Raw genomic sequence first — 15,820 nt, 5'->3', positions numbered from 1 at the left:
GTCTTCATTCAATGAAGCCTCAACTCACTTATGCGAGTTGGATCAAAAATATTCAAGAAACGTAAGAAGTCGTAATTGTGGCATTTGATTCAATACACAAAAGCGTCACGCCAGAAAAGCGCGATTTAACAAAAAAAGCATCACAGACCCCCCAAGCAAACAAACAAACAACAACAAAACCCAGCTAAACAACACCCCTCTCCCCCCACCAAAAAAAACCCCAAACAAACCAACCAAACAAACCAAAAACCACAATCAAAACCTGAGAACATTACTTCTAGACAAGCAAAATGAAGTAAGATATTCTGCAACACTCGCGCTGCACTCGGCTCCGCCTGCATTTTCTTCCCATCTCAAAAGTACCTGTACCCCTTGTACCGCCCCACCTCGCCCCACAAGCCTTTCCTCTAGCCTTCCTGCCAATTTCCCAAGAGCTTTACGGGACAGTTGAGGTCTCCGACATAGTCGCAACACTTTCAGCTACTCTAAATCCAAGCGGCATCTTTAGGGCTAGAGTTTATCAGCCCGAGGGAATGGGGCTTCGCTGCTAAAGCGCTCCGCTGGAAGGGGGCGGGTTTTGTCGGAAACGGCTGAAGTAACCGAAGCTTTAACATCTGGTTAAACATTCTATTTTTCCAAGAGAACGGCTGAAGGATGCAAATAATCGAGCACTTACATGACCACTTTCTTAATATTGGCGACATTATTTTCACAGGATTAACTGAATTTTTCATGGTGGTATTTTTACTAAGTCCTTTTAAAGTTATCGGTTTGACAAACATATTTTCAAAATATAAATGAGCCTAGAGAAATAATACCAATTGTTTTTTCTTTGCTTTTTTAGGAGATGATAATTACTTAGCGTGCGTTTACCAGGAAAGGTAGGGTAGGGCTCAGGCTTTTTTTTCTCCTCTGCTTCAATCTTTCGTACCCACTCACACCCACAGGTCCCTGGCGGAGGAGAGGACGCAGGGAAGTCAAAATCCAGATGGATAGCTCTGCCTTTCACACACCGTTTTTCTTGCATATGCTTTATTCTGGCACCCTAAAAGTTCTGTTTAGCTTTATTCGTATATAGCAGTATGAAGAAGCAAGTCTAAAGTCATTACTGTGTTTTCATTACGTTTAACTTAAACACAAAATTAGGAAAACCACAACTATTTATTATTCCTCAAGTTTATTTTATATAAGATATAGGTCATGTATGAAGGTGATTTGCTGCTAGGAGAACACCAAGTAATGACGACTGTTAAAACCTCGTCCATATTAAGGCATTTGGGTGCTGAGGAAAAAAAAAAAGTATTCAGTATTCAGAAATAGAAAGAACTTTCCTTAAACTGCAGAATCTTTTTAACGATGAAGGAATTTAAATTGGCATATTCACAAAACACAGTATTCGTTAAACATTTTTTTCCGTGAATAAAGCAAAGATACATAATTCTTTAAAATGCCGATCGAGGATTCAAATTTCCTACCGCTAGCGAGGTGGGACCAATGACAGAGCGCAACTGGTGTCGTTTCAAACCTTGTCTTCACTATTTCAGTCCAGTACATCGAGAGTCACCTACATCGGAACTTCTTTCGTAATACGACCTTACGCTGAAAATACGTAGCATATATGTTTGGAGTAGGTAAGTTTGGCTTCATGTGGGTACAGCATCAAAATATCAAGATGCGGGTTTCACCCACGAATCTTAGGGAAAACACTTCTGAAAACAGACCGGTCCTAGAGGTGAAACACCTCGGCAGTTTAAAACCCCGCAGCCATATGACCAGATCTGGCACAGGGCATCCTGGGTCCCGAGTAGGTCGGGTACAGCCAAATAAAAAAACAAAAGCACCGAGTACTTTGGGGCTGATTTTACCCAACCACGCAGCTGCCTGCTTTCTTCATGGGAAACTGACGCTGCTATTTATATGAAAGTTTGTGTCTTAAAAATCGCTACCAAATATTTTCTGCCGCCTTCCTCCCCCCAGCTGGTTAATACCAATAGCTGAACATTTATTACTTTCCCAGGCTAATTAACTGTTCCGCAGGGAGGTGCCGGAGCTGGCGCTGGGCGATGCCGGGCCCGCCTCCGCCGGCGCGTCATCAGCGTGCGCCGGGCAGCGGCGGGGCCGGCGGTGAGCGAGCGGGTGAGCGAGCGGGGTCGCGTCTCCTGCTGGGCTCGGGCTCCGGCTCCTGCTCCGGCTCCTCCCGTCCGACTCGGTGGTCCCTGCGCTTCTGGGCGGTGGTGGCGGGGCCGTGGCGGGCAGGGAAAGGCCAGGCCCAGCCTCGTGAGCTTCGGTCCTTCGTACGAGGCCGGGGGGGGGGGGAGGGGAGGGGAGGGGAGGGGAGGGCGGTGCGGGAGATCTCGGTGCGGAATTGTGGCGGGATGGAAGGCCTGGGCCGGAGGGTAGGCTGCCCGGTGGGTTATGAGAAGGGCTGTCCGTCCTTCTTCGTCGGCTCTGCGGGACGTGAAGGAGCGGGTTGGCCTCTTACGGGTGCATAAAAGACGCACTGAGAGAGGACCTTGCCACCTAAAGAGGGGTGGCAAGAAAATGGAGCCGGGATCCTCTTGGTGGTGCCAACCACTAGGACGAGAGGCAGCGGGCGAAAACTGATGCACAGAGAGTTCCACCTGAATATGAGGAAGAACTCTACTGTGCGAGGGACCATGCACTGGAACAGGTTGCCCAGAGAGGTTGTAGAGTTTCCCTCACTGGAGATATTCAAGGACCATCTGGATGCAATCCTGTGTCACATGCTCTAGGACGACCGCACTTGAGCGGGGAGGTTGGAGCAGATGACCCACTGTGGTCCCTTCCATGCCGTGATTCTGTGTGCTGCTCTCAGCACGTGGAGGATCCTGTGTCTGTGTGCGGGATTCCAGTGTGTGTCCCAGTGTGTGTTGGTGCATTGCTGTGCCTGGTCGCTATGACAGCCCGGTGGCATTTAGGGTTGCAGGGTACGTGAAGGGCAGCTAAACCAGGCCACCTCGCTGCAAGACACACAACTTGGGTCACTGCTGACCTTAGCAGCGATGTTATTTTGCTGCACGAGCAGCACGAACTCAAGTTATTTAGCTACAACTGTGATCTTAGTTCAGCTCTGTGTTTTAGAAGAGCTGCTGTTTCCTAATGGTAATGGGTGACTGCTTATATCTTACTATAATGTACTAACTCAAAAAGACTGTAACACATGTGGATTAAGATGCCGCTATGATTATGGTATAGCATACTTGAAAGCTGTAGAGTGTAATGAATTCTTTCCAGTTCTCTTAAATGGAGCAACACAGTGGGAATTTTAACAAGGTGGTCTGTCAAGTGCTGATCAGACTATTAAAGAAGGAACTGTCAAACTTATCCTTCTGTTTTCAATGCCATAATTTTCCCACTTGAATTTATACTGAAACAAATTGTGAAGATCAAGTTAATAATCCTTGCAGTAATATTAAACAAAAGCATTCAAGAGCAGTTCTCATAAGAAAGCTTCAAAAACGTTATTCACTGGGATAAAGGTTAGGAATTCTTGCCTTCTATGTCAGACAGAACAGGAGTACAGAAAATGGCAGCCCAAAAAAAAATTACAAGGAAATATTAATGTTCTGGTCTAGACTTGGATTGGGTGGGGAAAAAAAGTGTTTACTATATCTGGTGGTAGAGTAACTGCCTTAAAATTCATGGTTTCAAGCACATTTACATGTTAGGATAGGATTACTTAAAGCTTGATAGAATGTTTGTGGAGTATATGTAACTATTATTGTCAGATGCTGTGAAGGAATACTTGTCTCCAAATAAGTCTGAAAAATCAAAACCATTACAGGGCATTAAGAGGTGATTGAAGAATAGCATTGAGTTATTACTCTTGATTTGGTAATCATACACATCTATATTAGGATTTGAAGGGTGGAATTTCTTCTCTTCCTATTATTCTTCTACCCGCTGTCTGTTCCCAGGATTTCTAATACCTTAAATAAGTGAAAAGGGAGATTAGGTTAGCTAGTGTGTCAGAGGGGAAGAAAAGATGATAAGGCTTATGTTGTTTCTGATGGCACCATTGTTACATGAGTGATGTGTAAGAAATTATTGAATTTTATGTTTCCAGCAAGGAAATTCTTTACATTGGCAGGAGGAAGGAAAGAGAATACTATTTGTTGGGCGTTAGTGTTTAAAATCCTGATTAATAGAAAAATGTGTGGTTTTCTGTAGCAGGTTGCTAAAGCTCGGAGAAACCCAATGTTACTTTGCTTTTGAGAAGTTGAACTAGATGACTTTCTGAAGTCTGTTTCAACCTGAATTATCCCATGTCCGCTGTATCAAATACAAACTATATTTGTTTGTATTTACTTTTAAGGAAGAGTTTTCATCTTCTGTTAGCTTTAAATTGAGATATTGAAATGTGTATATCTCGGGGAAAAAAAATCCCAAACACCAAAACCCAAACTGATGTTCATATTGTGTGTTTTTTGTTTAGAACATGGATTCACAGAAGGATGTTCAGCCTCCAAAGCAGCAGCCAATGATTTACATTTGTGGAGGTAAATCACATTAGTGATTTATTTTTTTTTATTACATGTTACTGGAGATTTAGTGTTTTAATAATGAAGCCATTATAGTGAAGAGTACGTGAATGCAAATAATTGCAGTGTGCATCCCGATGATCTTTAAAGCTCTACACGTTGATGGTAACAGGTATGGTTTACCACATGGATATGGATGTGGAAGTAGTTTCCTTAGATCTTGTGTTGCTGTGTGGAGCTCCTCCATCTCCAGAGTATGGTTTCTCTAAGTGTCCGCTTGTGGTGCAAATAGTGGACCTTCCGTTCAGTGCTTCTCAGTCTTTTACTGAAAATGCTGTATGGGCACTCAGCTTTTACTGAAATACAGTAGTCAAATTCTCTCTTACCAATAGATAGGTCAACAACTTACAAATTGGTGATTTTGTGTCAGCACTTCAGGAATCTCTGAAATATTTTGTCTTTTAAGAAAATAAACTGTGGGCTTTTGGAAGGCTGAGCTGAAATTTTTGTTAGTAGGCAGTCTCGTATCAAGAGTGGAATGTGTTCTGTGCAGTAATATTTTGGTCATTTTTAGCAAGATTCTCTTTGACCTTAATATAAGTTAAACTTGCTTTTTCTTTTTTTTCGCAGTATCTTGGTATCATTCAGCTCTTGATACAGATTCATTACAATTACTATGTTTGCCACAAATAGAAATTTGATTATTTTGACTTTTGAAAGTTATGTGTGCATTAACAATGCTGGTTTTGTTTGCCCACTGTCTTTGTCTTCCTCTATAACAACATTAGAATGTCATACAGAAAATGAAATAAAGGCAAGAGATCCTATCAGATGCAGAGAATGTGGCTACAGAATAATGTACAAGAAAAGGACAAAAAGATGTATCCTTTTACAAGTGCACTTGAAAGCATTTGGGAAGCTGTGGATGGGGATAAGGTATGTAAGGGAAACAGAAAGGAAGATTTGAGTAATTATGTAACAATCCTTCAAGGCAAAAAATCAATGCAGGAGAGCAAACTACTATGGGGCAATCTCTGCAGAGTGATTTGGCACCTTCCTTTCTTTCCTGACACTTTCCCTCTTTTTTTCCATTTTCTATGCAAGATATAATAAGTTGTGATAGTCTGCTGGGTGATGTACTGTGAATTGTTGATATTATTCAGCCTTTTCCTAAAGATAGCTTTTGAAATACTTTTGTGTAGTTAGTTGTGACCTTAGATTTAGACAGTCTCTCTCTTTTATTCTTCTCCCCATCTTTTTTTTTCTACCATGACACTTTTTTTTGTCTTTAACTGAGCTATTCCAGTGGTGGTTTTTGATGCCCGATGATATCTGCTGAAGATACAGTGACTTCATGATGCAGTTTAATCTTTCTGATAACTTTTGTCTGTAAAACTGTCTGTGTACAAATGCACACTCTTATTTGTGTTTTAAGAGATTATTAAAGTTCACTGTAATACTAAATTTTGTCTATACCATCTTCCAGCAATAGATTTCTAAAGCTGTTGTTTAAATTGTCAGAGTATGCAGTATTTTTTAAGTTCAGTCGTTTTGTATTCTTTTTGACTTAACTCTGTTTTCATTACTGTCATCTAAACTTTATTTGCATTTTAACTTTGTTAAATGTTTCTTTGGACTTGTGTGAATTGCATAAAATAACTGTGGTTTGAATAAATTCCACTGAAAATAAATAGAGGGCTACACAAGGCTAGGTCTGAAATACAGATCTGGATTTCTTGAGAAAATCTCAAGGACTTGAGAGTACCCAATAGTGGATGTGTTAAAAGTATGGATGTCTTGTGTGGAAGTGTCAAAAAAATCATCTCTTGGGAAAGAAGAGGGAGAGGGAGGCAAGGTAAACATTAAGAAGCAATGTGGAAACAGAAATTATGAAAGTGCTGTTTGACTTGTACTCAAGGAAAGAATTAGTACTCAAGAAAAAAAAATGTGTTACAAAGATAAATTGAGTAGCATCCCAAAACTAAAATAGCATCTTCTTTTGCTTTTCATATGACTTCTCAGGAGTCTGTAAAAGAAGGATCAAAGTGGCGATTTTGTTTTGAGAAACCAAAACTTTTTGCATCTGGCTGTTTGGAATGTGTGTTATGTAGTAGTACTAAATTCTGCTACAAAATACTGCTGAACTGTGTGTGCTTGATCTCAGTTTGGATGGTGCTAATGATGCTGTTACGTTGAGATACTGTGTTTAACTCATCACTGTAGTAAGATATCTTTGTTAAGGTGTACATGACTGTACTGGTTCATAAATTAGCTGCAGTGGCTTGTTATAGGGGATAAAGAAAAGCAATTGGAGATGATGTTTTGGAGCTGTTTGGTTAAGATTTTCTTAGTTAACTGATCTTTGCTGTTAAGAGTAGGTTTTTCCGGGAAATCAGATACACTCGGGTATACATGATAACCTTTTTGCTACACCGGCCTGGCCTGCATAGTGTGCACCTTATGCCTGCATAACAGACAGAAGGGTCGCTACTGCCATGGCTGCTCAGAAGGGTGAGGAGAGGGCAGGAGCAGTGCTGTCGAAGGTTTGGCAGGATTCAGGGGCGGGTTTGGCCGTACTGCGGGCACGGTGGGTACTTCTTTCTGCCAGACGTGAAGAGCATCCTCTGCCATCGGGGACCTGCTGTAGGGAGCAGCGCCGGGAACTGCAGGGCTGACGGGCAGCACTGGTGTGGGCACTGGGGGACGCCGGCATTGGAAGGGGACTGCCTGAGTAAAAATACTACACTGGAAACAGGAGAGTGACGTTTATTAAACCTTCACGCCCAGGTGCTGTATTTCTGCCCCCCCCGCAGCAGGTGGGGGGGTGCGCCGCCGTTCCCCTCAGCCCTGACGGCAGCGGCGCCTGCGCGGCGGGGAGCGAGGGTCGGGCGGTCTCCGGCTGAAGCGAGGGACGGGCGGCGTTCGTGTCCCGGAGGCAGCGCGGCACCGGGCAGGTGGGTGCTGGAGTCGGGCAGGTGACACCGATGTCGCCGCTGGAGTTCGGCGGGGCTCTGTGGGAGCCTCGCCGGGTGTCGCTGGGGAGGACAGCGCCGTGTCCGCGCCGCCATGTTGTACATAGCAGCAGTTGCTAAGCTCGGGCTGGCGGCGCTGCCCGGGCCCCGGCGGTGGGTGCCGCTCCCAAGGTAAATTCCTGGCTCCGGGGGAAGGGGGATTCTTGGGGCAGAATCTCTATTATGGTCACCTAATTACGACCAGTTATTATTTAAGTGATACTGTATTGTAAACATTTTTTGTGCAACTATACATTAATAGATGTAGTTATGCTAGACATTGGAACACAGTTATTTTAACTGGGTTTATATTTGCACATAGTTGTTATCACATGTTAGTTAGCTTCCCTTATTGTACTTGTTAAAAATAACGCCACTTTATGCACTATATAAATTGGGGAAAGAATGAAGAATTTCAGCTCCACAGAGCTTGGGATCAAAACAAAAAAGGATGCAGATGAACAGATCAAAGGAAGGGGGAGACAGAAGTGTCCCCTTTGAACCCCTCACTTCATCAGTTACCTACTTACTGGTAAAGGCTTATATTACTACTGTAATATAATCAGAGGCCCAGAAAATGCAGTTAGTGAGCAAAGAAAATTGGATTTATTTTTGCTACAGAGAAGGCAAAGGTTATTATTTCTTTAGATACACTGTTGGTTAATGTCTTCCCTCTGAAAAAAGCAGTGTCCTGCACCATCTTATCCTTCATGCTTATCATACTTGCTTAAATAGCTAATATTATAATGTATTTAAAGAAAAATTGAGAATGTGATAGGCAAAAATTGGCAATTTTTCTTTAAGCAGTCTTTCTGAATTGATCTGCTTTGCAGAAGCAGTAGAGTTACACATACTCTTCATACAAAGCATCTCTCATACGCAACCATACTTCTGTCAGTGAACTCTGTCGAGGACAGCTCGTATGAGCAGGTCTTCAAATCTGAAATTTTGTTTTTTGTGGTAATAGATCTACTTGCATGAGAGTGGAGCACGAGCAGGTTTATTCCTTAAATTGACATTGCTTCAAAATGTAATTTAAGTGCCTACAGGATCACTAAATTTTTTTCCTTTTAATATTTAGTTATGGGTGATGAGTCAGTACCGTTTTTGCTGGACCAAGGAACCACTAAAACATATCAAATACCTATTAGTCACCTGGACTACAAATTCATTGAAAAATGCACAGATGTTAAGCACCTGGAAAAGATTCTCAGAGTATTAAGGTAAACGTATTTTCTTATCTTCATAATAATTATATTCCTGTTCTGTAAAATTTGAGGGAACCCTTACCTAAATACTCTTATCTGCCTGAACCTTTTTGTGACTTTTTAATTTAAAAATTAAAATACAAAGTTAAAGTAATCATGTTAAAAGTGTCCCAATGATAGCACTAGAAATCCAAGTCCTGATTTAACCATTGAAAAAGTTTGAGTAACTGAATGTCAGGTTTTTCTCAAAATGCTGCTGCTGTATTTTGGTTCTATTATGATCCATCTTGCCTGACTCTGGTAATTTCAGATGCCACACCTGTTTAACTTTTGCTGAAAATGACACAAAATTTTTTTATGAGCACTGTGATGATAATTTGAACTGTATATGTATGGACATTGGAAAATGGTTGAGGGTTAACTGGAATTTTCTGATAAAAATGTTCTTAGATGACAGTAAAATTGAGTTGTAACAGGGAAATAGTCCTCTGCAGTCACTGTAGTGACTACAGATGGAGAGAAATATGGAGGACACAGTGCAGTTTAGTTCTTTTTTTGTTAACTTTTATATCTTTGCATTTGAAAGGTCTGGTGAAGAGGGATGTTACCCTGAACTTACGTTTGTTTGTGAAAAGCGTATTGAGCATTTAGATCCAAAGAGCAGAGCTCTGAGAACAGATAAGCCTGCAGCCACAGCTTCTGATTTCACAGCTGAGGAGTGGGAAACAATTAATGATGAGCTGATGGTACAGTATCTAATTTATAATGGTCCATAATATTATCACTCTGATGTATCAATCTTCCTCTTCTTGTGCCTAAATAGAATGTAATTATTTGATTAAATGAGGAAATGATCAAAGGATTATGTTTTGTGGTTTTAATTGTTTTCTTGAGTTAATGTCACTGAACCTTTAGTGCCTATTTTAACTCTACAGATATTTTTTTTGTGGTAGGTTACTTTGTATTAAAAAAACCCACTATTGCTTTTTTTCTTAATTACTTTTCCCTGTTAATAGCAATGTTTTGTAAGTATAGTTGTTAGGGTGACAGTAGACTGTGAAGTATATCTTCTCTACTGCCTTAAGGTACAGATATATTATTTATTTATTTTCAGAGCTGGCTGACAGAAATGAATGAAGATGATAAGAAATCACAGTTCCTGAGAACAGACACACCAAATGAAAATCAAGATAACTTGCCTCCCATTCGTTGTTCCAGCAGCTGTCTTCCTGCTAATCAGGTATCTCCAGTTTTCTAATGTGTGGTAATTATATGTTTTTCTAAAATTAGGAAATTTTATATGTACAAACTTCCAATCACTGAGCCTTTCTTACTAGATTTATTTTGTTAACCAGGAAATAAAAAACTTTAAGCTCCCTTGTGAGAGACCAATGCTTAAACAAAAGTACTTTCTTTGTGCTAGCATGTGTCTTGTAATAATGTTTTAATTCTGATCAGGAATTCACTGCTGGAGCAGACCTACTTAAACACCCTTTTATGATCTTTGATTCATGTTTCAAAATGATTTTTAAGCATGTGAATCAGGTTCTTTTTGGATGAAATTATGCCAGGAGATTTTCTCCAGCTGCCACTTTTGTTCCATGGGGCCAGACAGGAGCTAGTCTGAAATAAATACCCTGAAACACATCAAGTGAGGTTGTTAGATCTTCTGCACCAGTTGTTTCATTCTGTAGCCACTTCTGTATTGGGTTGTGCTGCCTTTGATTGCCCTTTTTTTTTTTTTTTTTTTGCCTTGAGTTGCCACTCCCACTGCAGTCATAGCATACTTCCTAATTTAGCCATTAAGCACACTTAACAAATCTTCAGAATTAAGAACGAATACTTACATTTTTCCTAGGTATTAGTTTCCTTATGTTGGGGGTTTTTTTCAGTTTATTTATCTGCCTAAAATCAGTTTTGTCTGTGACTGGCTTTTCTTGCTAATACTAAATGCAGTGCTTCTGGAGGGATTGGCAGACAAATAGGTATGGGACTAGATTTTTCTGAATTGTCAGGTGTTTTCATAGATCACTTCAGTCTGATTCTTAAAATTTTCTTTGAAATTCTGGGACACTGCTATAACAAATTCCTTGAAGTATTGTTCTTTTTGGATGTTTTAGAGTCAGAAATGTTATGGAAAGATCCTTACAGGTCATGTGATATTTCTTATTAGTTGTTTTGGTGGTTTTTTTTTTTAATAATTATGTATTAGTAAATACCTGATTTTTCTTCCTGTGTTGTCAGAAACTACTTCTTGTTGTCAGCTAGTACTTAGACATTGGACGAAGACATTAGGGATAGCAAGACACTCTTGCTATTGAGACTAAGGCATGCTTTTGTTTTGTTTTGTGATTTTTTATGTCATTAATCTGTATTCTTTCACATTTTGCAATATATGTTCCTCTTGACTATCCTATTATGCTGAGATGGAGAGTGCCACTGTAGCTTTACTGTTGATTCATGTCCTGTATGAGTGGTTGTTTCAACAGAAAATGGTAAATAAAATACCATGTGAACTCAGTGAATCCAGATTAGAATGTAAGCATAAAATAACGGAAAGTGTCTTGAAATCTAGGATACACACTTTTACTAAAGAGGATGTGTTCTCCTTTCAAAGATAAAAATATTTATTCACGTTTTTTCTCCTACTTTAAACCATGCAACAGTCTTCAGGTCAAGCTTTGTTCTTTTGTTCTTCACCTTTTGTTCTCCGTACAAGGTTTAGGTGTTAGCAGTATTACTGAGGAAACCTAGACATAGCATTACACTTTATCTGTGGCATGTGATTTCCATTCCTTTTGTCCAAGCAAAGGGCCTCTGAAATAACTGTAACCTGTCCTGGAAGAGAGAAGGGAGGCCTGAAACTAAGTTTTAGAATTCAGTCTTTTTATGCAGCAGTACAGTTACATCACTACTAGATCACTACTGAATAAAAAGAAACTGTTTCTACAGCATACACTAAATTTATATTTGTAATATGAAATCTCAAAAAAAATTGAATGTACATAATCAGCTTTTTTTTCTTTTCTTTCTCTCTGATAAAGCTATGTGTAATCTTACAATTTTTAGATATGTTTTGCTAATCAGTTAGGACTAATTAATTTTCAGACTGGCATCATATAATTTCTTCAGTAGTATCAAGTTTAAAGTTGGCATGATAAATTTCTCCTCTCTGCTAGAAAGAAATGAACAAACCTTTCTGTAATTTTATGTTATCGCTTGACTGGAGACTATTCCTCTGATCCGATGCACAAAGAGTTCAGCATCTTCAATTAAACCAATTTTGGAAATCCTTATTGACCCTAAAACACTGGATTGCACCAATGGATACCAGTTTTATAAATGGAAGCATCTTGTTTTGTCTATAACCAGATTTTCTTGCTAATACAAAATGTAGGTAGAGTTTCAGTTCACTGCTGGTAGCTTGTAATTCTATATGGTGTTTTCTTTTTATTGTCATGGGCAAGATTTTCCAAAAATGAATAGAAAAAGAGTTAAGTTTATGCAATATTTTCCTCTTTAACACAATGTTAAAGAGGAAGTTTCTGTCTTACATCCCTGTTTTTCTGTCACACTGCCTCACTTCTTCCAGGAGAGAACTAAAGCATGGGTTTACAGATATTCATGTTCAAGTAGGGATTTCAGCATAGGTTCTTTTGCCAAATGTGGTTTCCTAATACTATTCCAGAAAGATTTCTGTCCTCAGATACCTCCTCATGCTACTGTCCAGGGCATGCAACATGCATTCCAAGGTCTACGTTATAAAAATTCACTATGATAGGATCTATATAGCCCTCGTGTTATTTTGGATATTCTGAACTAAAAAAGAATACTTGTTGGCTGGCATATTATAGTAGTGTCTTAGACCAGCATGCAGGGCTCACAGGAGAACCAAGGACAAATTCTGTATCACCTGAACAGCCAGTCTCTGTGTTGCTCTTTGGCCCATTGAAAGTGTCCAATGGGCTTCAGAACCTGTGAGATCCATGCGTTGTGAGTTCTGGCAAGAAAAAAGACAAGCACAAAGATTTTTACTTTTTTTTAGTCCCACTGCATGCAAACATATATTTTTCATTGGATGAGGTGCTCTGAAATATTACTGATGGAGAAATTCCTGACTGCTGGAACCATAACTTGATTACAATTGTCTCAAGAATATGAAGCCTAGAATTTTTAAAATTGTGCATTTTTGAGTCAATTCTTTTACCTTATTCCTTTAAAATACATGCTGTAGTTCTCTCCCTAAGTTGAAGTTGCATTACTGTAAGTACCTTATACATTTTCTTCTGACAGTTTCAATATTTTTGTGCTCATTTAAATTAATGACTGCTGGTTTGAAAAAAAGATTTGGTATTTATTAAATTAGTACATTTGTAATATACATCAGGATGCATATATAATGATAACTCATGTTTCAGGAAGGCATTTTAGGAGTTCCCTCCTCCAAACATGCTCTGATCACTAAATGTATTTGTCATTTTGTCAAGCTTCTTGAAAGAAGAACATTAAGAGTAATTCTGAAGTATATACTATAAAAGTTTGTGTAACCTAACATTATAGATAGTCAGAAGTGTTTACAGGAAGGGTGACATTTGCATTATGTAAATTGAGTTGTTTACATGCAACTACAGAAGTATGTCCTTGTTACAGCATCACCACTGGTAAAGCAAGTTTAAGAGGCTGCTGCTTGTTTCTTTGGTCCAGTTGAACTGGTACAGATATTTGGGGATTGTACTGTGACCTCTATTGTTTGTTTGAATCCAGAAAATTGTAAGTCTGCAACTCTACAAAGAATTACAGTGGTCTAACTTAGTGAATTATGGATCATAAGGTAATAGAAGGGCAAAATGGCCAGGACAGAGTAGATGGGAGTATTTTGAACTGGCTCTTCCACTGTGAAATACCTGGGAACCACACCTTGCTGTTAAGTATTTTGAAGTCAACAAGCAGGGAGGGACGCATCAGAAATAAAGTCTCATGAGAGAAGTAGAATTGATGCCAAAGGTGACAGTTATGGAAATAGGTTCCATTAGTGTAGGAGGTGGGTTGCAATGCAAGTCAGTCAAATCTGTTATTGGGATGATTGTTGCAGGAAGATGCTAAAGATAAATTTTAGGTAAGCCAAACCACAGTGATGGAGCTTGTCTAAAAGCTAGAATGAATGTAAATCATCTTAGGAATTAGCTTTAATGGAGTGATAAATAGTCAAAAGAAGTCCAGACCCTATTTTGGAGTCAATACTGTGTAAGTTTGTTGTGAGGGTTCCAGGGACTATCAAAATCCATGCATTGCATTCTTCTGGAAAAGGCATGCCTCAAAGTTACTGATTCAGTCTTCATGTGAAACACTTCATTGCAAGGCTGGATTTTCCCAAAACTGAGTTCTCCCTTACTGTGTTGAAAAGATGGTTGGGAAGGTGGCATCACAAGATACTAATTAGGAAAGATCAGTCTGTCTGAAAGTTTTATTCAGTGCCTCTGTGACACATAACAGGGCAATGGAGAGAAAGTGTGAGACTGAAGAGCTCCTCAGATTACAATGATATGTGAAATGCATGAAGATTTTCTTTAAAGCAACACAAATTACTTTTTCAAGATTATGCTGAGATTAGTCACAAATAACGTTGGTAACTCAGAATGCATTGCAGAAACAAAACTAAAAAAAAGGCTCTGCAATTTCTACTGTAAAAAATTATCTTACTGTCTGTTTGGTTCTCTTTCAGAACAGAACACTGCAAAACAAACAAAAAACCAAGAAGAACATTCCACGGGATTACAGTGAATGGGAAAAGTATGTTAAATCCTTTATATTTAAGTTTTTAGTAAAGCTTATTTATTTGATTAGGGAACACAGTTGTTGTATTTTCCAGAAACATAGTATTAAGGTCAGCACTTCAGGGAACTGTAACACTTTTATGAAACTTCATTTTTTTCTTAATAAATATTCTGTTAAAAAGCAAATGATGCTTTGTTTTGCTAACACCTGAGAACAAGTTAGTTTATACTTTTGGACCAGCTGTGTGAAGTACAGCAAGTCATCAGAAAAATAAAGACTGATTTTTTTTTTTCTCTTTTCAGATTTAATTTTTCTGTTCAGCATCAAAGATATAAATCTATAGAGGTACATAAAAGCAAGGAATTGCAATTAACTTAATTACTGAGCTTTTTGAAAGCAATTCTAGGGTTATTTTACATGGGCTTATAAATCTGATCTTCTTTATACCTAAAGCCACAATTCTAAATTAAAAACAAAACTGATGAATACTTACTCCTGTACTGAACCCTACTGACCTCAAAGAATGAGCTTCAGGCAGGTGCATCAGTTTACTCAGATGCAATTACACATAATGGAAGTTTAGACAGTAGCTGTTTTGAGAGTGGATGGAGCCCTGATATAAAGACGCTCTCTGCATCATATAGTGGTGGTGTATTACCATCCCAAGTTATATGACAGATTGATAGCTAAACTGTTGAACACAGAGGGGGGAAAGCACATAATTCTCTGTTTTGCATGGTAGAAGTGTTTCTCGAGTTCCTGAAATCTGGAATATGATGCTGTAGAATCAGAGTGAGGAGGCACAAGTTTCCAGTGCTATAGATGGGGAGCTAAATCTAGGTACTGAGGAGGTTGGGTAATGAAACTCTACCCCAAAATGCCTACAAAAACCCTGTTCTGCATAAGATGTTGTTCTTACAAACAGTTGTGCATATCAGTTATTTTCATGTGTGTACCGGGCCTTCCTCCTAAAATGTGGACAAAGAAAATAGATTATCAGAATAACTTCTGCAACAATTTATTCTTTCATCCCTCTTTCCACTGTAATCCAAATTTCCAAAGTAATCGTTTGTGGATTTTGTTTGCAGTTTTATATACACAATCTTTAAGTGCTTTAGCATGCTGATAATACTACAGTTTGTGAATTTTCCCCTATAATGTATTTATTTTAGATTACGAGTATACGGAAACAGAAGTTGTTTGAAAGAAATTTTCCAATTTGAAGCATATCATGTTTTCAAAACATTTTGTGGATAATTTCAAAACTTTCAAGTAATTCTTGAGGCAATTTCTGAACAAAACGTTTAACTTCTTATTTTAAGAA

General features: G+C 39.0%; 2 protein-coding genes across 7 annotated transcripts in view; both read left to right on the top strand.

Annotated features, from left to right (window-relative positions):
• Positions 1–2,074: 2,074 nt before the first annotated feature.
• POLR2K (RNA polymerase II subunit K) lies at positions 2,075–6,222 on the top strand. 4 transcript variants are annotated; one of them, XM_032689137.1, is made up of 4 exons: positions 2,075–2,124; positions 4,457–4,520; positions 5,291–5,383; positions 5,809–6,222. In XM_032689137.1, exons 2-4 carry the CDS (start codon positions 4,460–4,462, stop codon positions 5,829–5,831), a joined length of 177 nt encoding a protein of 58 aa, XP_032545028.1. In that variant the 5' UTR covers positions 2,075–2,124; positions 4,457–4,459; the 3' UTR covers positions 5,832–6,222. The 4 variants fall into 4 exon arrangements, with proteins under 4 accessions (XP_032545028.1, XP_032545037.1, XP_032545018.1 ...); XM_032689146.1 differs by lacking the exon at positions 2,075–2,124 and adding an exon at positions 2,127–2,294; XM_032689127.1 differs by lacking the exon at positions 2,075–2,124 and adding an exon at positions 2,357–2,469.
• Positions 6,223–7,343: 1,121 nt separating this feature from the next.
• Positions 7,344–15,820, top strand: part of SPAG1 (sperm associated antigen 1) — a 41,838-nt gene continuing 33,361 nt past the window's right edge. For 2 of the 3 annotated variants that reach the window (XM_032689012.1, XM_032688996.1), the window contains exons 1-5: positions 7,344–7,456; positions 8,595–8,736; positions 9,308–9,467; positions 9,836–9,961; positions 14,444–14,511. In XM_032689012.1, coding sequence (XP_032544903.1) covers positions 8,597–8,736; positions 9,308–9,467; positions 9,836–9,961; positions 14,444–14,511 — 494 coding nt within the window. In that variant the 5' untranslated portion in view covers positions 7,344–7,456; positions 8,595–8,596. Of the gene's footprint in view, positions 7,457–7,531; positions 7,646–8,594; positions 8,737–9,307; positions 9,468–9,835; positions 9,962–14,443; positions 14,512–15,820 lie in introns of those variants that run through there. The other variant, XM_032689002.1, reaches the window with a different exon arrangement.

The sequence above is a fragment of the Chiroxiphia lanceolata genome, chromosome 1 (assembly GCF_009829145.1).
Source record: "Chiroxiphia lanceolata isolate bChiLan1 chromosome 1, bChiLan1.pri, whole genome shotgun sequence".
Lineage (NCBI taxonomy): Eukaryota > Metazoa > Chordata > Aves > Passeriformes > Pipridae > Chiroxiphia > Chiroxiphia lanceolata.
This window is presented reverse-complemented; position numbering and strand designations above follow the sequence as displayed.